Here is a 24,586-nt window from a genome sequence, read left to right as displayed (position 1 = left end):
TTTAGATAGTCCTGAATTTATTGTTTTTGTACTATTCATAGCGTGTCGGATATTGCAGATTGCTGCAAAGTGAATGACTTTTCGTATCCGTGGAATTTCATAGAGTCCGGAGTTTATTAAATGATGCTGCAGACCGAGATAGAATGGTAATTTCGTAGCCTGTACGGAGTTTTAACGTTACTGCAATTTGCTCCGAGCTGAGACATTTTGACCGTTCCTCATACACACTGCGTATTGCATGTTGCAGATTGCTGCAAACAATTGACTTTTCGTATCTGTGGACTTTGATAGAGTCCTGAATTTATTGTAGATGCAACGGACTGAGATAGACTGGTCATTTCTTAGCCTGGACAGAGTTTTAACGTCAGTGCATTTTGCTCCGAGTTGAGACTTTAAAATTTTGTACCTATACATAGTGTGTCGGATATTGCAGATTGCTGCAAAGTGAAAGATTTTGCGTAACGGTGGACATATAATAGAGTCCTGAGTTTATTAGAGAATGCTACGGACTGGGAGAGATTAGTAATTTCCTAACCCGGACAGAGTTTTAATGTTAGCGCAGTTTGCTCCGAGCTGAGACTTTGATAATTTTGTACCTACACATAATGTGTCGGATATTGCAGATGGCTGCAAAGTGAATGACTTTTCGTATCTGTGGATTTTGATAGAGTCCTGAGTGTATTGGAGGATGCTGCAGACTGAGATAGAATGGTAATTTCGTAGTCTGCAATTTGCTCCGTGCTGAGACATTCTGACCGTTTCCTCGTACACATTGCGTATTGCATATTACAGATTGCTGCAAACTATTGACTTTACGTATCCATGGACTGTAGATAGAGTTTTGAGTTGATTGTGTATGCAAAGGACTGAATAGATTTGAAATTTGTTAACATTGTCAGAGTTTTTACCTTAGTGCAGTTTGCTCCGAGCTGAGACAATTGATAATTTTGTACTATACATAGTGTGTCGGATATTGCAGATGGCTGCAAAGTGATTGACTTTTCATATCTGTGGACTTTGATAGAGTCTTGAGTTTATTGGAGAATGCTACGAAATGAGATAGATTAGTCATGTCCTTGCCCGAACGGAGTTTTAACGTCAGTGCAGTTTGCTCCGAGCTGAGACTTTCGTACCTATACACTTTGCGTGTTGGGTATTGCAGTTGGCTGCAAAGTGAATGACTTTTCGTATCCGTGGACTTTGACAGAGTCCTGAGTTTATTGGAGAATGCTACGGACTGAGATACATACTAATTTCTCAGCCTTGACGGAGTTTAACGTCAGTGCAGTTTGCTTCAAGCTGAGACTTTACTAATTTTTGTACCTATGCATAGTGTGTCGGATATTGCAGATTGCTGCAAAGTGAAATATTTTTCTTAACGGTGCACATTAAATAAATTCCTGAGTTTATTAGAGAATGCTACGGACCGAGATATTTTAGGAATTTCCTAATCTGGACAGTTTTAACGTTAGTGAAGTTTGCTCCGAGCTGAGACTTTACTAATTTTTGTACCTACACATAGTGTGTCGGATATTGCAGATTGGTACAAAGTGAATGACTTTTCGTAACTGTGGACTTTGATAGAGTCCTGAGTGTATTGGGGAATGCTACAGACTGAGATAGAATTGTAATATCGTAGCCTGGACGGAGTTTTAACGTTACTGCAATTTGCTCCGAGCTGAGACATTTTGACTGTTTCTCCATACACACTGCGTATTGCATATTGCAGATTGCTGCAAACTATTGACTTTTCGTATCCATGGACTGTAGATAGAGTTCTGAGTTTATTGTGGATGCAACGGACTGACATAGATTTGAAATTTGTTTTCATTGTTGGAGTTTTAACCTTGGTGCAGTTTGCTCTGAGCTGAGACATTATTTCATTTTGTACTATAGGCCTACATAGCTTGTCAGATATTGCAGATGGCTGCAAAGTGATTGACTTTTCATTGTGGACCGTGATAGAGTCCTAAGTGTATTGGAGAATGCTACGGCCTGAGATAGATCAGTAATTTCTCAGCCTTGACGGAGTTTAACGTCAGTGCAGTTTGCTCCGAGCTGAGACTTTAATAATTTTTGTTGGATATTGCAGATAGCTGCAAAGTGATTGACTTTTCTTATGTGTGGACTTTCATAGAGTCCTGAGTGTATTGGAGGATGCTGCAGACTGAGACGGATTGGTAATTTTTTTTAGCCTAGACGGAGTTTTAACGTTAGTGAAGGTTACTCGGAGCCGAGTCATAGATAGTCGGATATTGCAGATTGCAGCAAAGTGAAAGTGAAGACAATAGATAGCCGTGAGCATATTGAAGAATGCTTGGAATTGAGATGATTTCGTTTCTTCACAAAATAGGAGTTTAACGCTATAGTGCAGGTTACTCAGTTCTGAGATAATTGAATAATTTTGTTACACTGTTAGCTGGTGCGGTCAGATAGTACAGATTGCTGCAAACTATTTTCGTGTCACAACTACACGCTACTGTAATCTTTTCAAGGTACTCTTGTGTCAACTTTTTATCTCATAATTCGACGAGCAGCATCGGAAAGTTGGTATCTATTTGCGTCACAATGTATGTTGTACAATGGAGAGAATGAAATGAAAGCCTCGGAGGAGTTTTCTTTAATCTTCGAACACTTCCTTGACAAGTGTTCACAAAATAACTTCGGAAATTGCGAAAGTGACCTCTATTCGCAAATACTGTTAACTTTTAGAAATCTCGTGATGTTTTCGTTGTAAATATTTGCTTAATTGCCATGGAGACAATTTTGACCCTCTTATCAAAATTGAAAATTAAGCTTGTGAACTTCATAAAGTGTCTGTCTGCCGAGCTTTAATAAATATTAAAACTTTTTGCTGCGGAAATATGTGTTTAGCAACACCTCTAATATGGCTTTCAGCTGGCGTTTCCTGTCCTGTCAAAATGTTAGTCTTTTTCGTTTTATGTAAGCTTTGGAAACCACAAAATAATAATAATAATAATAATAATAATAATAATAATAATAATAATAATACAGGAAATCAGTACGGAAGAATTTCCTCTCTGCTTTTTGACCGTAACGTACAACTTTTAAAATATCACTGATTAGGTATTTGGTTGTAGGAAAATAAATAAATTCCTTTCAGGGGAAAGTTTTCTATTTGGCGACAGGGTTTTTCCTCAGCTTCCTAAAGGGTTGGTAAAGTAAAACAGAATTACAGTCAACTCGCACTTTTTCCTACCCGCCCAGAACCAACTTTAACTCGCCCGATTCAAACTCGCCCGATACCAACTCGCCCGTTGTTTTGAGATACGGTGTTGTAGATTCCATGTACGCTAACCCGATGGCCCGAGGCCAGCTATTTTCATGTCATGCCAGGCCAGTAACTCGTGAAAGACGGTCCTGCTGTTCCTAAAGAAGTGAGCCAGTACGCAGTAACTATCCCCATACGTAAAGAAGCCGAACGAAATTTATTCTTTCAAGAGATTTGCAAAACGTGAAATTCGCAAATAAACAGTTTTCCCTGTTGGCACATATTTCAAGCCGCACCTGTGGTTCTCTATGTTAGAAATATTTGTTGTTAGAAATAAAACGTTTTATGCGTACCAGTTGCTGCGAAAACGAGCCCTGCCACTCCTTGACATGTTCTTCCACTCCAATGACCAAGCTACCCGAGTGGCAAAGGCTACGGATTCGCAGCAAGCGTACCAGTAGCTCTGCATGGCAGGGCTGTGTGTTTACCGGCGTTAAACGGCCTCCGTATTACGCCGGTAAACACACAGCCCTGCCATGCAGAGCTAGCGTACCAGGTACTCATAAAATTGCAAAATAATATTGGGCGAGTTGGTATCGGGCGAGTTGGAATCGGGCGAGTTGGTTCTGGGCGGGTTGGAAAAAGTGCGAGTTGACTGGTACCCCGTAAAACAAGGTTCTTTTACAGGGTAAAGCGAAAAAATCGTATCTATTATATTGGCAATGTCTACTTAGCATGCGCAATGAACTATGCAAATTTATACGACCTGCTCCGTCACAGAACGGAGATAATGTCTGAGCTCGGAGGGAGGTCAGCGGATACTTATGATGGCTGTCACAGCAATGGACGTCTTTGCTGACACAGACCTGTACCACAGGGTTGTGTCAGGGTCTGAACAGAGCCTGTTGCAGGGGCAATATTTTTTGCTGTGTAGCGAGATGCTTTTTTTGCGTTTTATCCTAGTCGGTTGAATGTGAAACCAACTGAACTTAACATAGAGTTCAGTTTTGTTCACATTGTCAGAGGAGCGCACAGGCGTACGGAATGTTTCCTAGATCGTCGTCGGATGGGAAGTGACTGACACTGTACTGTGAGACCGAAGCCGAACCTCGGTACTGTATAAGAATACCAAGGTATGACGCGGAAAAATCGATTATTATACAGTATTACAGTATACAGTACCGAGGTTCGGCCTTCGGTCTCACAGTACAGTGTCAGTCACTTCCCATCCGACGACGATCTAGGAAACATTCCGTACGCCTGTGGCTCTGCATGGCAGGGCTGTGTCTTACCGGCGTTAGGCCGTATAACGCCGGTAACACACAGCCCTGCCATGCAGAGCTAGTTTTGACCTTGAGATGAGTTTGACTCTACGGGCTACGAGGCTTCTCTCTGCAGGCGGTAACACCTTCATGGAGTGCGAGATTTTCGGCGCAACATCAAATTCGTTAGCGCCATTTTGGTATTATGCTTTTGGTTACACTGTTTTTCTCTCTTTCAGAAAGGTAAACTGGTCTGAACATAAGCTTAGACCCTCGATGGTCTATGGTCTGAAAAAGTACAAATAGGAGAAACTTGCATGTATACATTTTATATATGTCTGTATCGCATTTTTTAGAATGTCTCTACTCAAATGATTCCTCACCCGTGTGTTTTGATATGACATCTTTATTAACTATATGTGTAGCTTGCACCGTAGGGAACAGTCAAAGGGATAACAGTCCTATTAGCAACATTTGGCAGTTGGATATCGGAGAGTCATTTCATGTGTGTCGCTCCTCAGTTCACAGTTTTTACAACCGCATTTCATTTACACAACAGATTAACAATTACAGTTTTATTCAGTTTAATTCTGTAACTCTCCATCATATCGCATTCTAAGTAAAATACCGTAAGTCGATAAAAATTGATATAAAATTTATCAAGTTTAATTTGCAACTCCATTATACGTGAACTTCATCTTATGTGTCCTAGCACGAGGTTCTGGTGTACTGGCACGAATTGAAGAGCCATATACGGTCCCTATAGAGGAAAAAAGAAACCAACAACAACAGGATAAAATGAACGTGATGATAAATATAATATCATACCTTAGCATACGATACGACTCGCTGCTAACAATTTGGTATTATGGACAGAATCAACTATCGAGTCCAGTGCTCTCAAAAATATTAAGGGGCCCGTCGCACGTAACACTATACAATTTGCTTAAAATCACTTTTTCGCAAAGATTCATTCAATTTTCAGTGATTTTTAACCAAATGATTTTTACCCAAGATTAAAATATCGGTAGGGTTCACCTTTTAGCATGACAAGCAGTCGTAAGTTGTGTGAGAAGAAGTGATAGGTTAACAGTAACTCAAAGTAGTTCCGTAGGCTGATCGTTTGCGCAAAAGATGCAGAGCTGTTTCAAGAAGCTAGAAAGACAATCTTGATGGGTAGATAATTTTAATGTGTGTCTAAAGTTCCTGTTATTAAAATCAACTCACTCTTTGTTGTTGCTATGGGTACTGTGCACTCCTCTCCAGTAATACTGATCTGGCATCTTGTAGTCAAGGTCTTCATCATACTCATTAACATACGGCGTTTGGATGCAGGTTGTCATGGCGAGATTGCCGGAGAGTTCGCAGCACAGATACTGCCACTGCCGATCGTCATGGCTTTTGTCAAACACGCTGTGCACCCCAGCGATGACAGCGTTGGAGAAACACTGGAAGTTCAGGATGGAGTCGTAATTGTTGGCGTAGCCGCTCCATACACACTGAAAAGTTTTAGAGAAAATAAAATAACAAACAAACAAACAAATACGCCATCGGTGCTTTATCTTTGCTGTAGAAATGATACACAGCACAACCACTTTGAAATAATTCGGAAAAAAATCAACATTATACTATTCTACCCGTCCTTCAATTTTCCACAATTCCTTGCAGTAAACCTAAACGTGTAGCCTTCTTTTGGATGTTTGACATGCATGTATCATACTTGACAGTGCATTACTACCCAATTGAAAACCTCGTCGGCTGTATCAACTTCGACTTTCGACGTATATTTTTTTGGACTTTTTCTGTTATGTCACAGACAGTAGAGGGGAAGACTCTATGATTAGGCTATGTACAATCTGTTGTGTTGGTAAGACTGATAGCTTGTATTACAAAATCCCCGACCGGGAGGTCGAGAAAATTTTATTGTTTCATGGAACTAAAATAATGAAAATATCATCCAAAGTCACTGCTATATTGCTCTTTTAACCATTTTGTGCAACTGTTTGAATTGTTTATTTTCTGGTACAAAAATTTGCACGTTGACTCCGGATTTTTATTCTGATTTTTAAAGAGAAAGGTTGAAATTTGACTAAGGAAAGCTGTCAGTTAGTTTCTAGGCGCAAAACTCCTTCAAGACTTCTTAGGAGCAAAAACAATTCTGAGAGCCTTTTTGAATAATCGTTGATCTGAAAGTAATATAAGCCTACAAGATATTGAACGATTTGAAATATGTGAACAGTAAAATAACTCTTTCACCTGCGTGAAGTTTGAGGGCGCTGCAGCACACTCGAATCCCCACAGGCGATCTTCCTTGCTATTCCAATGCACACTAGCTATGCGATGGATAACTTCATTTGGCTGACAAGTGAAGTAGACAGCCTCCTCCCAATCATTCACCCAAGTAAGATCATTCACTGACGCCAAACCTTCTCCGTAACCAATCAAAACACATGACAGAAAGAGACCCACGATGAATTTCATGGTAACCTGTCAAGAATATCAGCAATATGTGAATTGGGATTGGGCGGATAAAAAGCTAGATCGACAGTAGATAAATAGACAGACAGTGCAGACAGGTACCTTTAGCTGGTTAGATGGATACTTCTTTCTTTCACTTTAGATGGAAATAAAGCGAGGCTTTGATAATTATATACTGTTTACCCACAAAACATCCCTGCGGCCCGACTCTCTGTAAACAGACAGTGTATCGTCGACCATTTTCAACGCTGTTGGCTTTTATCACCCGTACACTGAAAGCACAGGAGCCTCAGGTGAATTAAAAAAGTAAACAAACAAACAAATAAACAAATGTACACGACCAGATAAACACACCACAGGCTAGAGAATAGAGAAATAATTTTTTGTTTCAAAAGCGAGTTGCTATATTCTAATCAGCGTTGTCGATGCGTTCCGATTGTGCCTCACAACAATCATTGTCAGTTAAATACTTGCCTATATCATTACCGATCTAGGGAGAACTCTGTGACAACAAAGAAATGATTTCCGGCTCTGGTTTAGAGACTTTCTCTTTAATTTTAGTGCTCACACACACGACGGAAAACTAAATGTAGACTTGGAATGTTTACTCGACTATTATTGTACAATAAACCAAGAAGCTCCAAATCGAAATACAGGTAATTCTATCTTCATTGAACTTCATATAACATGTTCTCTCAATTATTCGCAGTTTGCTCATCATACATCCGCACATGCATTAAACTTACCTTTGACGCCATCGTCGAATGGTATTTAAGATCTCAACAGCAGTGACTCTTTGCACTCTGTGGAGATTGACGCTGTGTGAGAAGATTGTCAAAAGGACAGATGTCGACAGAATTCATTTTGGACTTTCTTATCAGGTGGCGGAAGTTTTTAAGTTTTGCAAATTAAGTCTAGATTTGAGATTAGATTTGTGACATATTTCATGCGTAGTTACATCAGATAATTAATTCTGTGGACATAACCTTGTGAAAATTATCATAAGATGTACACGTGATGGAAGTCATGTTTCAAGTGCACCATGCACGTGAAAATCTAATCCCCAATACAGCCGAGTGCTTCTCATCGTCGTATTAGTACTGTGAATTACATGTAATTATATAAGGCTGCGTTCACAAATAACGATTAGGGGGGGGGGGCTGGAGGAATCTCGATTGAAATCTCTTTTTTTTCAGATCCCCCCCCCTAAGTACCCTAAAAAATTTTCAAATGCCCCCCCTCTATATGGTCAATATTTTTCAAGTCCCCCCCCCCCCCAACTATCACAGGCCCGCATATTTGTAAAGGATGTGAGCGCAGAAAAAATAACATGTATTGCGCCGTTCTGTTCACAGGTGTTCAACACTACCTGTATTAGCACTTTGTATAGTCATATTCCCAAGGCAAGTTCTTTAAATGCATCAGTGAATTTTTTAGATTTATTGGTCTAAAAGCCAACTTGAGTTAATCAAACTCTGGCCAGGTCAATTGCTCCTGTTGAAGAGCACACAAAATACAGTCATTAGGGAGTAGGAAAATTGTAAAATTCTGGCTAATTACCGTATTGCACAGTGACCTACCAAAAAATTGTTTCAAAACTACAAGCCGTATATGAATAAGATGCTACTCAAAATTGACAATACCGGAAGATTAAAATATTCCATCAAATAAATATTTTAATCTCTGAAATTTTGGGTGTGATAATTGCAAATTTGGTTAAAAAATAAATAATTCCATTTGGTCATATATTTTTTCTTTTAGTCTTTACTATTCAAAGTTTTACTTCTGTATCACTTTATAATAAGAGTGTGAAAATTTAGAAAATCAAGCATGGTGATCCCATCTTTTTTCGTTAATATTTGATTATTCTCATATGCCAGAATTCACACATTTCTATGTTTTCTTCCATGTGTTGCTCTCTGGCCTGATCTTGTTTAGGTATAATGTTTCACTGTCATGAGTGTCATTTGACCAAAACTCTTCTTCAACTACCATGTACATCAGAGTCAGAGCTGTCTCTGTCACTGTTCAGGTATGCGTGACAGTGACACTGCAGTAGCAGGGTAGTATCTTATAGTGACACTACCCGTAGGCAGTAGCTGTATTAACTTTGATAATTTTGGCAATATTTTTGTTCATTTTACAACTGCGTTCTTGTTCCACTCCCTACAGCATGTTGAATTGTCCAGTATTCAGCTCGCTATCACAGCCTATGTATGTGTACCATGCTTTGCATCACTGACAACTGACTGTCAGTCTGGAATCCAATTAACTTATCACCAAATACATATTTATATTTATATATACAGGCTTTGTCGACAAACTAAATATTGTGTGTTTGAGATGCTGTAGGGAGACAGCAAGAAACTGTAGTTGTTATATTGCATAGAAATATTGCTGCAGTAATCATTAACAGTTGCAGCTTCTGCCCTGTTACAAGGCTCAAGTTTGTTTTTAACGACAAATCACACGTTTAGATTTTTTCGAGATAAAAGTCATGAAATGTGACAAAATGGTTCTAGATTTTGTTAAATTATTACTAACATTACAACATTTTGATGAAAAAAAAATGGTATTCATTTTTCATTGAATAACCTACAAAAACTTGGAATTGGAAAATGTAAAACTCAAAAGGGACCCAAAAATTTTCAAGTCCCCCCCCCTACAGGTAGAGCAAAATTTTCAAGTCCCCCCCTCCACTACCCCCAAAATTTTCGAATCCCCCCTGAATTCCTCCAGCCCCCCCTAACCGTTTTTTGTGAACGCAGCCTAATTACCAAGTTCCCATACCTTTTACTCTCTCTCCTCTCTCTCTCTCTCTCTCTCTCTCTCTCTCTCTCTCTCTCTCTCTCATTTATTTATTACACATTTTCATCATGAATCAACGACAGGTCGCTATATAACAGTTTTTATGCCATTTCAATCATTCCGTTTACAAGGCCCTCGGTCTTTAACGCCGCTCCAAGCACCCCGGTACTGTTTTCTTCACTTTAAACGGCGTAGGTCCTATTTTTGAAGTGAACCATCTTTGCACGAAATATTACGGAGTAATGTTCCAATTCGATAAAGCCTTGTCTGATGACCTCGATAAACGACACGTACACTTCCACAATTACGTTCATTAATAAAGTTCAAAGTTAAAAATGAAACATTTGCGTTAAAGGTTACTTCGTTATTTCACAAAACGAGCGATGGCAATGGAGGTTCCCTGGATAAATTATTTGTGGTATTATCGAACTAATAATGCCATGATTAAATTTACCTAATACCAGAGATAACCGATTAATGCAAAGTAAAAGCGCTTAATTAAGTGTGTATGAGGGCGCGCAGCAATACGTATCTCATTCTGCGTGTATTTGGGAGAAAGTCAACGTTACGAACTTCGTTTTACATCACGTGCATGTTGAGCAAATATTGTCCTGATGACAAAACTATGTCTAACCACGCCTGGGTTGATTGGAAAAACCGCAATATTTCATTGTTATCTATTCTTTTCAAGGAATAGGCATTTGGAAGTCTTAAAATCCTGTTGGACAATGTTTTCAAATATTAAAGCATTCCCCAACTACATCCGAACATTTTTATTGTCACTGGTGAAATCCTGTATGAAGTAGACTCAACCCCATAATTGCACAACAACAAAAACAACAACAACGACGACGACTCGACGGCGATGAAGACAAGAACAACAGCAACCTTAGGAAGTGGCAACAAATAAGCCTAGTAAAAGTTTCACCAAGATGGGTAAAAATAGTTCACAGCCTATAAAATTGAACACAATGTGGGATGGGCCGTTGGCGGCGTACTCTCCTAGAATAACGGAAAGCGCGGACTCGACCTAGGAGCTTAGTTTTCCGGCATAATCTAATCCCCTTTCTCCCTTTTACAGAAACTAATGATGGTAGTTGTATTACAAACTTCGACAGCGACAGTAACTGTCAAGAAGCTTCACAATCACGTCCAAATGTGAGGACAAACTGTCCATCAAGAGTGGTGGAGAGAGAACGCAAGACAATCGGTCACCTAAGAATGCCTGTCTATAAAATGTATTCTATTAAAGTTACATCTTTGATTCAGATACGCTGTTCAGGGTGTATTTACGTTTTCACATGTTTTGCAAAAATTGAAAAATTGGATGAGTGTGTATGGTATTTGCTACTGCTTTATTAAATCACCATCTCTGCTCTTATTTCCTCCTTCCCATTCCTGACCAGGAAACCTCCCAGCTTCCCTCTCTAAACTCACAAATAAAAACTCGCTGACGCCATATTTTTATCTCGGTTTCTTATTGGCAACCCTGCAATAACTAAATCATAATCTCTGCCCCCACGTTGGGAGTGCCGCCCTCTTTGGGGAAGAATTAATTTCCAAATCTTCTATGTGCTCTCCCACACAAACAACATTCTTTCAATCAACAATAATTACAAGGGACGAAAATTCAAGAAATTTATTTTCTCTTTTTAACTGTTTATATTTGACACATCAACACAAGAAAAAATACTTTTGCTGTATAATATATACACATGAGACAAAAACCTTGTTGTGTAATGATACAAAACTAATCAGCCATGAATCAAAGGTGACATTAGAATGGTACTTGAAGGACAATTAAGTAAGAGAGCTACATGATTAAGTACAGAAAAATGTTTTAAATGTCACTTTGAATGTGTTGGAATCACTTCCATTAGTGCACTACGTGGCTGTTACATAGATGAACAGAAATATCCACAATGAACTTTCAGAAAAGGACGACTGGTTTTCTTGGACAGGACTTACTTGCTTCAGGTTGAAATCCTGCTGTGGTTTTTTGAAAATTCTACTGAAATCAAGTAGTTCTAAAATGGACGTTGCATATATGAAATTCCAATTGTGTGAGTTTGTTAGAAGGTAGAAAAGTCTTTTCTTTTCTCCAGTCATTTCCTGGTCCCCAAAACACACCTGTGTGGTCTGTTAATGGTTGACACACCACCCAAAATGAGGTTTGCCTTAAATAGGAAATTGGCCACCTCTTCCGCTAGCAGCTTCTTCAAGGGTTTACCTATTGTCCCCAGCGCAGTGTTTTGGGGCAAGCCATGGTGATAAATTAAGTAACTTGCCTTTTGACACAATTTTTATTATTTTTTCATGACAGACATTGATTTCATTCTTTAACAGGCAGAAGTGTACTTTATGGCTCTTTGTTCACTACTTGACAGACATTGATTTCATTCTTTAACAGGCAGAAGTGTACTTTATGGCTCTTTGTTCAATCTAAGTGGTGTTGCTCATGTGCGTGACAACACAACGAAAAACATTTCTGATATTCGCTGGAAAATGTGTGACAAAAGACTCAGTGTGTTACATCTACATACCACAGAATGCATAATTGAGCCTGAAGATGTATATTCATTTACATGCCAGTAAATCTTGGACAGTTCACCGAGAAAATATGGAAAATATTTCTATCTTAGTGAAATATATAATCAGCCTTGTCATGTACTTATGCATCCCTGACATTCTTAGCAAAACATACAAAAGAACTTAAAATGTTTCAACACTAACTTTTCACAATCAAATACATGGTTGTAAATTTCGCAGTCTGAGTACAAGGTCAGACAGTGCCTTATCAACTCAAAGCATTGGCAAACACAGTATGAAATTGCTCTGAAAAAAGGGAATGATAAAGACGAGAAAGTATATCCTTGTCATGGCATTTTTTAGAATATCCAACTCTGATTTATAAACTCTTCTTATACTGTAGCAAGTCTACATCAACATCAAAAGACCAGTATCGTGTGGCCGGGTCATTACTAATGTACTAGTATGAACACACGAAAAAATGTTTGTTTTTTTTAAATCTAGCTTTGTACAAAACAGCGGTCCCATGTCACAACACAAATATCCCTTTGACACAAATGCCCCAGAAGATAATATGTATAGTATTTACAGCTATAATTTCCATGTTACCTTGGTAACACACTCCATATAAAACATCAAATTAAGAAACAATTGAGAAAAGCTTTATAACAAGGCTATGTTGTAAGTAAAACAATTAGGCATTATAATTATACGACCTTTTTTCAAAATAAACTATTCTGACATTTACAATCAATATAATTATCTTTTGCACATTAATATGCAAATCATCGTTTTTTTTAGATATTTGAAATAACCTCCACTGGAATTACACAGTACACTCTGGAATCTGAAATGAATCTGAATCTGACTCATACGTGACAATTGAGAAAGAGAAGAGGTGAAATAAGTTAAATATTGTGCAAAAAGTACAGTTACATAAAAAAGATTCAAAACCAGCATGTAATACAAGGCAAGACAACAGTTTTCAGTTTTGCTCTCAGCAATTATCACACATTTGTTATGATGTATTGTACATCCTTATACTGGGGTGTATGTACAAATCTTTACATTTTTCACCTCCAGCGTTTGATACAACTTTACTGTTTACTGTGGAACTGACATAGAAGGAAATGGGTACTACATAAAAAAAATGGTAGAGTAACTGCAGATTCTACATTGCACACATTATCACTCCCTGATCTTTCAGAACCAAACATGAAATGCAGTCTGTGTTTGTCTGTGCACTGGTATATGAACTTGAAAAGTTCTCAAGCAAGGCAGCATTGTGCTGCATATACTCTTGATACTCAACATCACACTGGTTCAAGGTCATGAAGTTCCCACCACTCTTTGAAAGTACAGGACGGTTAACACATTGGCAATCTGCTCTCGTCAAATGACAGATCAAGTTATGTACACAATTTATTAGAATTATAAAATCAAACGCAGCATTCAATATTTTCTCCGAGTACGCTCAAGATTAAATTACTCTTTTGTACTTTTCATTTATTGATAAGGAGTATCCCACGTATTTGTTACAAAAATTGTATCAAGATTTAAACTGCTCCTATGAAATCTTTAGACTTTTTGACTTTGTCAGGCACTGTTTCCATGGCAACTGCCAGTCCCTGTTTAAGCATTTGTTTTTTTATTTCCAGGGATATGATAGAATTGCTGTATGATGGAATCCAGAATATAATGCATCTTGACTGCAAGATTGTGAATTCTGAGGCTGTCTGGGTTGTTATCTTAGCTTAGGCTCCCTAGGTTGTTATTTGTTGCTGCCTGGGTTGCTATCCGAGGCTGCCTAGGTTGTTATCTGAGGCTGTCTAGGTTGTTATCTGTTGCTGCCTGGGTTGCTATCTGAGGCTGCCTAGGTTGTTATCTGAGGCTGTCTAGGTTGTTATCTGTTGCTGTCTGGGTTGCTATCTGAGCTGCCTAGGTTGTTATCTGTTGCTGTCTAGGTTGTTATCTGAGGCTGCCTAGGTTGTTATCTGTGGCTGTCTAGATTGTTATCTGTAGCTGTCTGGGTTGCTATCTGAGGCTCTCTGAATTATTATCTGAGGCTCTCTGGGTTGTGATCTGGGTTGCTGTCTGAGGATGTCTGGGTTATTACTTAAGGGTATCAGGGTTGTTATCTGAAGATGTCTAGGGTGTTATCTGAGAGTCTAGGTTGTAATTTGAGATGTCCTGATGTTATCTGAGGATGACTGGGTTGTTACTACTCATACTAGCAGCTTACTCTGTTTTTTCTTCTGAATGATACAAATGCCTGTCTACAGTTGGAACTTCATGAAAAAAGAAAAAATGTGAAAATCTTTTCTTATTTGGGCGTTTAAATGCCAAAGTCATTATCAACCCTACAAAAAGGCAAAAAAAAAAAATGAAAATGTCCGATTTGTTCGGAAACTTAATCTTTTGGTACAATATACTTTCATGTTGTACCCCTGCTCTTACTTCTCAGGTTCTCCCCATTGAAATATTGCAAGAAATGTATGCAAAGAAAAACTAAAGAAACAAAATAATCACACAAGGCAAACTGTAGAGGGCTGTCTTGTGAGAAAAGATATTTGTACTAAAAGTAAGTGATAGGGAAATCAAGATTGGACTTTTGTGTTAGGAAGAACACGTTTTGGAAGGAACGGAGCAGGGAACTAGTAGTGCGTCACTGAAATTTCACTTTCTCATTTTCTTGATGCTGTAAGTATTGCACAGCAGGCCGCCTCTCGCAAGGCAGTTTCCATGGTAACAACGTGATTATGTGGCCATGTCATAAAAATTTGCTGTTTCCTGAGACTCCATACCGTTTCGTAGACCGCCGCTGTTTGACCCCGTCAGTTCATCCAGGTCTGGAACAGGCAGATTCCCACTGCTCCGAGTTTTCAGCTCCGGAAGAGATGATTTCGATGCCAAAGCTGTTAAACCTATGCATGTTCAAAATCAGGAAAAAAGTTCATATTTTATTCAGCACTAATAAGAATTTGAGTGACTATATGTTACTGATAGCAGCCTGGATTTGAATATTACTACAATGTATTATTGTAGAATTGTATTACATAGTAATCTTACATGTTGATGATTTTTTAGGCAGGATATGGCATATATTTCTTCTCCTAGCAGTAGTTGGCTTGAGTAAATATAGTGGAGACATTTTAGTACATATTCTTTCACAATATTGTTGCATTGGTTTTTTTTATTACATCATGATGGGTTAATATCATGTCTGTGCAACGAGGCATGTATGGGCTGAAAACGTATGAGTTCATGTGTTGCCCTTGTTGGACTTGGAACTCACAAAACGAATGTTTTTGTTGAGAAGAGAAGGAAAGCCTTAACACCTCCACTGCCTTGATTGTTGCAAATTTCCAGCTCCATACTGAATTACTCTATACCTTGACAGCTAGAAATTCCAGCAAGATCATCTGGGTTCACAGTATGTTTGGTTCAACAATTTTACTATATTGTGTTAGTCACGGGGTTAAAAGTCACATGTAGGTATTTTTGTTTTCATGCACACGCTTTTTCTCATCTGTAACGACTGATTGTCACAAACTCTATCATACCTGAACTAAGGTTATTTGTGAGTGGCGGTAATGACGAAGAACTCTTCGTGGCCAGTGGTGGCAGGTCTCCTAGTGGTCCCTTGTCTGGGACAGGTGGAATTGTGGATGGTGGTGGTGCAGCTGGTGGTTCTGCTGCTTGTGGTTTGTTCCTGGGTGTCATTCCCATGTCTCTTGGTGATTCCAGTGGAGCTTGTGCCGGAATCTGGGAACTGCTTTGTCTGGGCGGAATGTGAAGTTTGGTTTTGATCTCTGGTTCTGTAGGAGATGAACATTGGAATGGTATCGTTACTTCGTACAAAGACACAAGAAAAAACTTTTGTCATAAAATCTAAGTGTGTTGCATGATCAAAGAGTTAATCAGCATTCAATAAAATATTGCAAACAATAAAATGTCACATGAAAGTTTTGAAATTTGAAATGTTGTTAAATATTAGGTAATTTGTTTTTCTAGTGCTAAAATTTTCCATGATAATAGTTCACACTCATTGCTAAAGGGGAACTTTCAAAACCATTTCTACATAAGCTTAAAGCTATATTTTTTGTTACTTTGTCACAAAACATAATATTTACAACATGGATCAGTTGTTCCCAGGATGCATCATTCTTGTCTGCATCGTGCCATCTAGCTGGGAGATTTTTGAATGAGATTTCCCCAGACTGTGTTGGGGCAGCCAGATGAGAGCCCCACAGAGCAGTCTGGGTAACAAAGACTATGCCTTTAAAGTAAGTTGAAAACAAGTAATTAAAAAAAAAATGTAGATTTACCAAAGTTCAGTGGTGGAAGTGGTGTAACATACAAGAATACACTGTTGATTTGATAACACAAACTTACCATCAGGCATCCCTTCAATGACCAGCTTTCCACCTTTACTGAGCCTATCAATGATCAGCGTGATGTGCTTCTTCAGTTTGGTCGTCTCCCTAGGCAGCTGTAGAGGTGCTGGGTTGATGGTTTGGTCCTTGGTTGTCTTGGCAAGGCAGGTTCTCAACAGATGGGTCACAGCAGTGTCCGTAGCCTCCTCCCAGCCCTGAGGAGTTGAAAAAAGCATACAGATTATAATTGTAATGCTGTACATGTTGTACATATTGTACATCATAATATTTACAGAGATGCTTGCAAAGATTTTGACGCTGAGGTAAAGCTCTATGTTTGTTAATTACTAGATTAGGTTTGGTACTTCGTTGCCAAATTTTCCCTCTCGGACTTAAGGTAGTATGCAACTCGAAAGTGAAAGACTTAAACTTTTGCTCTTACTTTCCTCAAGAATCTTTCAACCATTCTCTTTCAAAATCAAGAATAAAAATACCGCAATTATACGGTGTCGCTCACATTTGATCAGAATTGGAACATACCAGTATGGGTACCAAAAATCAACAATTAATGTGCAGGAAAATTCTATTTTCCATGTTATGACAATGATTTCTGCACAGTACAACCAGAAAAAATACAAGAAATATTTAAACCAGAAAAACAAGTTGACAAAAGTTGACACGCTGCTACAGAGAAATAGATGTTTTGATCAAAAAAGGGCAAAAATTGTCCTAAAAACACAAATATTGAAATTTCACCACTTTTTTTGCAAACAGCTTCTCAGCTTGTCAAAAGATGACCTGCAACATTTCGCGAAATCTATCAGCAATATAAATCACTGGGCCATATGTATGTTGTAGTTACAGCACACAATCTTATTTGCGCTAGTGATATGGATGTACATTGTATCCTCAGACAGCGTCGAACTAAAATAAATTATAAATCTGAAAATTTACTCAGAAAAAAAAATTAGCACAGCTTTTCTTATTTGAAAAATTTTTTTTTAGAAATTTACAATTGTAGAAAAATGTTCACAATTTCATTGTGACCACCCCCTCCCAAGATCTAATGGTCCATCCCTTAGTTTGAGCAGGTCTGTTAATATGTAACAGTTCATAAACAATGACAGGAAATGACTCAAGCTCAGTGGAGTAGCATGCTGGCATGCCAACACTCCTGAACATTTGCAGAATTTCCCTTTTTCTTACCTCATTTGCACATTTTTGACACTGATGTGTTCATTTGAACAAATTCACATCTCAACCCCTACATCTACCTGTACACCAAATACTGAGACGGTAGCTTTGGCGGTATGGGAGCCTTTGTGTGTGACGGACATACATCCGCACATACCCACAAATATACAGACACAGACGCCACTCAGACTCATCATATAAGCTCTTTTTGGTATTTATATATAAAACCAAATATGAGCTAAAAATAGGGGGTCACCGTGCAAATTTTGGTACTATAGAAACAAATTACCCAAGATTTACAAATATTAGAAATTCAAAATGGCCGCTATCCGTGTGCTAACTCTATGGAGAAAAATAAAAATTTTCGAATTTCGAAAAACTAAGCCGGTGAAAAGTTTTCTCTCACCAAGAGCTTTAAAACGAACCCCTACATGTGAGATATCAGAAGAGAATTGTAAAAGTTTGAGAGTCCAAATGTCTGTCCCTGAGGTGCGTTCTACCTTAAATATCATTACTTTGTGGCAACATCTGACAGACTGAAACAACATGTACTCAGCAAGCTGTCTGCTGGAAACTGCTTTATTATCTTATCAGCAGCTATCAGTTTCACTGGTGAGACCATGTATACAAACAGAGCTTGAACCAGAGAAGGGCCAACATGGAAATCCATTGAGATGTTAGGAAAGAACAGCGTGGCCTTACTGCAAGTTAAGAAGTCTTTTTAGTCAAATGTCAATAAAAGTCATGACTGTTATTATCATGGAATTAGTAAAAAAACTTCCGAACTTGCCAGTCAGGCCACACTGTTTGGTGAAAATTTAAGTTACTCAATATGCTTCAAAATGAACCCTCAAATATGGTAGACCAAAAAAGTATTGTAAAAGTTTGAAGTCCAAATAAATGTCTCCGAGGCACATTCTACCTTATACCTCTGTGGTGAGCAACATAAAGATTAGGAGACTGACCTGCTGACCATCTACAGTGACGTTTGGTGAGAGAGCAGATTCCAATACTCTACACTCTTTGGCACTAAGTCCATGAGCTAATGAAATCAACTTGGTGATTATCTTGGTAGATGCGCTCAGACTCACGCTGCACGTCACCAACTTCTGTCGATTTTCCTCAATAGCTTCTGCCAGGGCAAGGATCTACAGAAACATACAATTATGAGGAAGTGAGATTGAGGGGCTGTCGGTACATGCACAATATGGTACTATACATTGCTAATCACAAAGTTGACGCCAGTCTATTAATGTCTGTGCACTTTTGTATGACGTCAGTGAATGATATGACGAAAGTACCATAGTTGTTCTGTAACATTTTCAGGCCCAACTTTCTACTAACATACTAAAATTGCCCCTATTATAAATTTTAGGTCTGCACTTTTAAACTTCTAGAGGTCCCTGTGTGACACTTTACGACTGCATCAGGTTCGAGTCATTACAGACTGAGTCACAGAGTTGTCCCTGCCATCTATAATGTGTCGCGAAGATCTGTCGCCCAAATAAACTGAACTCCACAAGGTGAGATTAAACACAAAGTAACTGAACACAACACATCAGCAAGGCTAACTGAATTCTCAGAATGGGATCTGAGATCTACCACTGAAGAATATGAAACACAATGTCTGTGCCAGCTATAAGTGATAATTCAGAACTATCATATTTTGCATGATAACTATACAAGCAGTTATGTAATTAAGCGAGCAAATCGGAGTCTTGTAAATGTAACTGTATTGTAACAAGGCATAAAGTTTGATGATAAAAAGCAAAGTACTGATTAAGTTGCATTTCTTCATGGCAATTATCTTTTGCATTAAGACCAATAAGGCAGACAACAGGCAATGTATCAAGTTATGGTTGTGTTGAGACTGCAGGTCACGGACTGTGAGGGCGCACTTCATTGCGAAAGTCTTACCTGTCTGTAAGTACCGTCCAACAAAGTATCTAAGTTCTGTAATGGAGCTGGTGTCTTGTCTTTAAATCTTGTCAGTAGTCTTCTCTGTATGGCTCGGAATTGTTGTGCTCTTTGAGTAAGTAATTCTTTGTATCTCTCCGCATTCATCCGCAGCTGAAAAAAAAATCAATATTCCATAAAACATCTGGAAAAGAATTTTGATATCTTACAACATGGGAAAGTTGAGAGTAGGGCTCTGACAGTTTTTCACTGAAATATTGAAGTTACTAGAAAAAAATTTGATAAGCTGTCATAGGAGTCAAATTACATTCAAAGTATGGTGATCTTGGTCTCTTTTACAAACTTTCATTTTTCGCTCACAACTTGCCCAGTGATTCTACCAAGATTTGCAAACACGGGTACATAGCTTGGGCTGTAAAGTTACATGGATGCTGTTTTCTAATAGGATTTCACTTATGTACAAAAGGGAGCCCTAGTAAATGTGCCCACCATTCATTCTTTCTGAAAAACAAGGTCCAAGATTCAGCAATGAATACTTGCAATATGACTGAGCAGATTCAACCACCTCCTGCAAGTTCAGTATGGTAGTCTGTCTGCTTCTCAACTGTATTCAACCTTTCCATGAGCACCTTTTGGCTCAACCCTATAGTTTGATGTAACAAGGTTGTACCACAGTCAAATTACTTTAGGTACACGGCTTGACTCCTTTTTTTTCGATGGTAAAACGGAAACTTGTATGATTCGGCAGTTTTGCGATGACATCCATGAGAAGGTTATGTTGTTTTTAGGTGTCTTGAGTGAGGACGGATGTTCAAAAATTTAAAAGCTGGCCGACAGGGCACAAACAAGATACAGTAAAGTAATTCAGCAGATAAGATTCACTTACTTCGTAATGCATATCAATAATATCAAAAAACTCTTGTAACGGCATTGCACCTTGAAACGAACACTTGAAACCAGACACACCGATGCTCTGATGGTAGGCATTGAGACGTTCAATGAACGCCTTGACCACCAACCACATGGCTTCTAGTACATCACTTTGTAACCTATAACGCTCTGAAAAAACACCAAAAGAAGAGATTTACTGCATGTGAAGCTCAGATCAGTAGTATACAGCGTCAAAATAATTCATATTTTTCAGGTGCAGTCATATTGTCTTCACTACTTGACCAACATTGCAACAAATTTTGATCAGCACTCTCAATTGAAACGTGTCATAGCTGAAGGTGTAGATGGGCAAAACACTATCAGGGAAGATTCAGGAAGTCTGTACAGTTTACAATAAATGACAGTAGGAGATTACGTGCAGCCCTTAGAATTGTACAGTTACTGCATTTCTAACATGTAAAATTCCAGAAGTTGTCTGAAAGTTGGACTTGGATGTGGTGTTCATTCAGTTCTGTGCAGAGAATTAGTGTCTATGAAAATGAACAGATTTTCAACTTACGGGATGTTTTGGACGCCAGCACAGTGACCTTGGGACCACAGAATAATTGAAAACCAAGAGCGTTGCCAGGACCACCTGCATTCTCACCGAGTAGTTCTTCAATAGAAGGTCAAAAAGATCAATGTCAATGGTGAAAAACAGACTCTCTGAGACTACTGAAATTAAATTCTTTATTCTCTTCAGCTCCATTTAATCAAAATCAGAATAAAAATCAAGGTATGTAAGAGATGACTGTGACACATTCTCTTATGGCATACACTATCAATTATCAAATCAAATCACTAAATATCGCCATACTTAATCCTTTGAGTGCTGTAATTTTTCCCACCAAAATTTTTGTGTGATCTGTTTTCAAATTTTATGAATTTTTCTGCAATTGTTTGATAGTTTTTAACCAAATGGACATAACTTTTTATTGGTTACAGTTTTCGATTAAATTTTGTGAAATCTGAAAAAAAAATAGTCTGGAACTAAAAAAATTATCTGTGTTGTATTTTATAAAGATGACAAAAATTGTCTTTGGCACTCAAAGGGTTAAGTATGTTTTTAGCAAGACAAGTAAATGAAAATCCTATTCATATGTGTAGGTCTGTCAAAATACCTTATCATTTTTATGCAGCATACTGTGCTCTACTGGTTTTATCAAACTTGATCTGACAGTGATCCATGAACATAGCAGGGAAAACATCAAACAGAGGAAATGTGTACAAATTTTCCATTGATAGAATCATGATCAAACCTCTTGGTTTTTCTTTCATACTTTGATTGAATGAAATCTATTGAAAAACGCTTCGTGCATCATGTCTCCACATTACCTGGAAAGATATCATTTAGGTTGACAGGAGGTTTGTTGGTGTCGATGGTTATCTTGTGTGTTGCATTCTTCACTGGTAGACATGGTCTGAATACAAGCTGTAATGGCAGATCAAACCTTGTCTGTGCTATCCTGGGTGCACCTGTGGAGAAAATAGACAACCAACAAACGTATCTTTAGTCAAGGTCAAAGTTCATCTAATGAAAGCATACACTGCAGTATGGTTGAATATGAACTTGTTTTCCAGCGAAGGAATTATTGTGGGAATGTCAGATTCCTGCATGAACTTTTAGAATCAGAAAGCAGATGTTGCCAACAACCACAGGTGGTGGTGTTGACTTGTAATTATGAATTTTGTGATCCGATCTTCGTCTAGGAATGTAGGTAAATCAGCAAGCTTCAAATCCGGCAAGTTTCAGCTTCCACTTTGCACTGCGTTTGTGTTTTTTGACTTTTGAAATGTTGCTGGTTGGCTTGAAGGGAGCAGCACCTTCTGACAAACTTGCAAATGATTGCATCAACATATGGCATTCACACTTCACCACATTTAATATTTCTGTATATACTTTTTAATATTGATGCATTCTCTGTTGATGTCAACAAGTCTGTTGGTAACTTTGACTCTTGAAGGTGTCACACTGACTAGTCGCAGGGATGTTTGAAAACATCAAGACATTCTGTCTATCTAAATCAATGCCTGGCATCAATGATTTGTCAGCTTACCAGATGGAGTTGAGTAAGTAGCTGAAGCCTCGGCGGTCAGAGAGGATGGTATACAACTGCCTCTTTGGAAAAATGACACCAACGGTTGTGATGGACTTGACATGTCACCTGAAATATACAACACAACAATGATGTCATGACATCTCACTTGATATACACCACACATTAACACCTGCCAAAATCATGCTTCATTCCAAATGTAAATCTGGAGCCAAACGAATGGACTTTGTCCCTTCCTTTACCCTTTCACCACATTTTTGGCCCCAAACCCACTGTTATCAATTGTGGTTGTGGATCTATCCACAGGGGATGGGGGAGAACAGGTTGATGCCAGAAATGCCAATATCAGACATATTCACAGACAAACACTGCCCCAGCACATATGATGAAAGCATTATTTTGCTTTAGAAGCAGTACAGACTTGAGAATATAGAACAATCTGTGGACACTTGTCTGTTGGCAGTTTAAGGTACTCAAAAAGCTATATTGATAACATGTTCTGTAGATATCTGTAGACAGTATAGCCCATGAAGGCGTGTACAGTAGAACTCATGGTGAGTTTGAGTGTTTACATGACATGTGTTGTCATGACAACTGTTGTCATATTACTGGCCAATCAAAGTAATCCACAGATTGAATAGCATGGGCAGATTGGTCACCTACCTATCATAGAATATGTAAATGTATCTTGATTGACAGCTATGGGGAATGGTGAGAAGACAGACAACCTCACATTCTGTAAGGCCAGTTTGCTCTTCAGTGTTATCTGTGATCAGATAAAAAAGCCACACAAAGTCAAGGTTAACATCAATGACACAACAAATCTCTCATTCACTATTTCTGTCTCTACAATACAGTTTATTCAAGTTTCACTTTCACTTTGAAATGATGTCCATTTGTAAAAAACATATTTTAAACTGTTTTCAAAGGGCTACATTTCGTAGTCATGGTATGAATAGAAACATTATATTTCATAAGTGCCAACACGTTTCTGGTGTTGAAATTTTCTAGAGATTTTCACAATAGGACCAGCAAGACTTGAACAAAGATGACAATACCACAATGGATGTTGCAATTCCAAATTGTCTTATAAAGCATTTGTATCAAAAGATGGCTTTGGCTGGTGAGAGAAAATAAGAATTGATAAATAGTATCCAGTCCTACAAAATACACCTTACTCATCCAAGTTTAACCCCTTACTCATGTATAAGCCTCTCCACTACTCCGACAGGATTTTTGAAAATGTTGTATATCTGTGTATGAGCCCCTACCCTAGTCTAGCTCAAATATGGAAGGATTAGGAGAGTGCAATGGATCTTTACAGTTGCCAAAATTATTTTTTACATAAATTAGGCCTATGTGGCAGGAAAGTTGCTGTGGGAGTATATAAGCCCCCCTAATATAACTGCAGTTTTGTGTTGCTGAAGTAGGTTATACTTGGCTGAGTATGAAAGAAATAATGAAAATCAACTTTCAATACAAAGCTGCGACCTGCCTGTCTTTAATCGGTACTGTACTCATGAGGGACTTTAAGCATCTGAATATTGTTTGCACCATAGATTATATGAATAATGGTTCTATGATCTTACGAACTCCATCATAATTTTTTCTGCTTTTCATTTCGGCGAAGGAGAAAGCTCTGATAGTGAACAATAACTAAATTGAAGAAAGAAGTGCAACTCCTACTGACCTTTACAGTAACTGAAGGGACAGAGTCTTCCCCTTCTATCTCAACATTATTGGCTTGCTGAAATAACAAACAAACACACAGATGAGTCACAAACTATTCTGTAGCCATTTCAC

At 38.3% G+C, this 24,586-nt stretch overlaps 3 protein-coding genes across 4 annotated transcripts in view; all 3 read right to left on the bottom strand.

Annotated features, from left to right (window-relative positions):
• The window catches only part of LOC139143758 (puromycin-sensitive aminopeptidase-like), a 539,468-nt gene that overhangs the window by 228,716 nt on the left and 286,166 nt on the right, over nucleotides 1-24,586 (bottom strand). The gene's annotated exons all lie outside the window — the stretch shown is intronic.
• LOC139143067 (hemagglutinin/amebocyte aggregation factor-like) lies at nucleotides 5,037-7,826 on the bottom strand. The gene is made up of 4 exons (XM_070713232.1): nucleotides 7,719-7,826; nucleotides 6,751-6,981; nucleotides 5,722-5,993; nucleotides 5,037-5,254 (listed from the first exon to the last, which is right to left on the bottom strand). The coding sequence occupies exons 1-4, from the start codon at nucleotides 7,728-7,730 to the stop codon at nucleotides 5,203-5,205; spliced, it is 567 nt and encodes a 188-aa protein (XP_070569333.1). The 5' UTR covers nucleotides 7,731-7,826; the 3' UTR covers nucleotides 5,037-5,202.
• LOC139143746 (protein PTHB1-like) overlaps nucleotides 12,806-24,586 on the bottom strand; it is a 28,613-nt gene continuing 16,832 nt past the window's right edge. For both annotated transcript variants that reach the window (XM_070714287.1, XM_070714288.1), the window contains 11 exons: nucleotides 24,474-24,530; nucleotides 23,447-23,549; nucleotides 22,784-22,891; nucleotides 22,062-22,202; nucleotides 21,247-21,342; nucleotides 20,683-20,855; nucleotides 19,797-19,949; nucleotides 18,845-19,027; nucleotides 16,705-16,900; nucleotides 15,873-16,127; nucleotides 12,806-15,233 (listed from right to left, as the gene is read on the bottom strand). In XM_070714287.1, coding sequence (XP_070570388.1) covers nucleotides 15,067-15,233; nucleotides 15,873-16,127; nucleotides 16,705-16,900; nucleotides 18,845-19,027; nucleotides 19,797-19,949; nucleotides 20,683-20,855; nucleotides 21,247-21,342; nucleotides 22,062-22,202; nucleotides 22,784-22,891; nucleotides 23,447-23,549; nucleotides 24,474-24,530 — 1,632 coding nt within the window. In that variant the 3' untranslated portion in view covers nucleotides 12,806-15,066. The remainder of the gene's footprint in view (nucleotides 15,234-15,872; nucleotides 16,128-16,704; nucleotides 16,901-18,844; nucleotides 19,028-19,796; nucleotides 19,950-20,682; nucleotides 20,856-21,246; nucleotides 21,343-22,061; nucleotides 22,203-22,783; nucleotides 22,892-23,446; nucleotides 23,550-24,473; nucleotides 24,531-24,586) is intronic.

The sequence above is a fragment of the Ptychodera flava genome, chromosome 11 (assembly GCF_041260155.1).
Source record: "Ptychodera flava strain L36383 chromosome 11, AS_Pfla_20210202, whole genome shotgun sequence".
NCBI lineage: Eukaryota > Metazoa > Hemichordata > Enteropneusta > Ptychoderidae > Ptychodera > Ptychodera flava.
The sequence above is the reverse complement of the archived record's forward strand: the minus strand, read 5'-3'. Positions and strand labels throughout refer to the sequence as shown.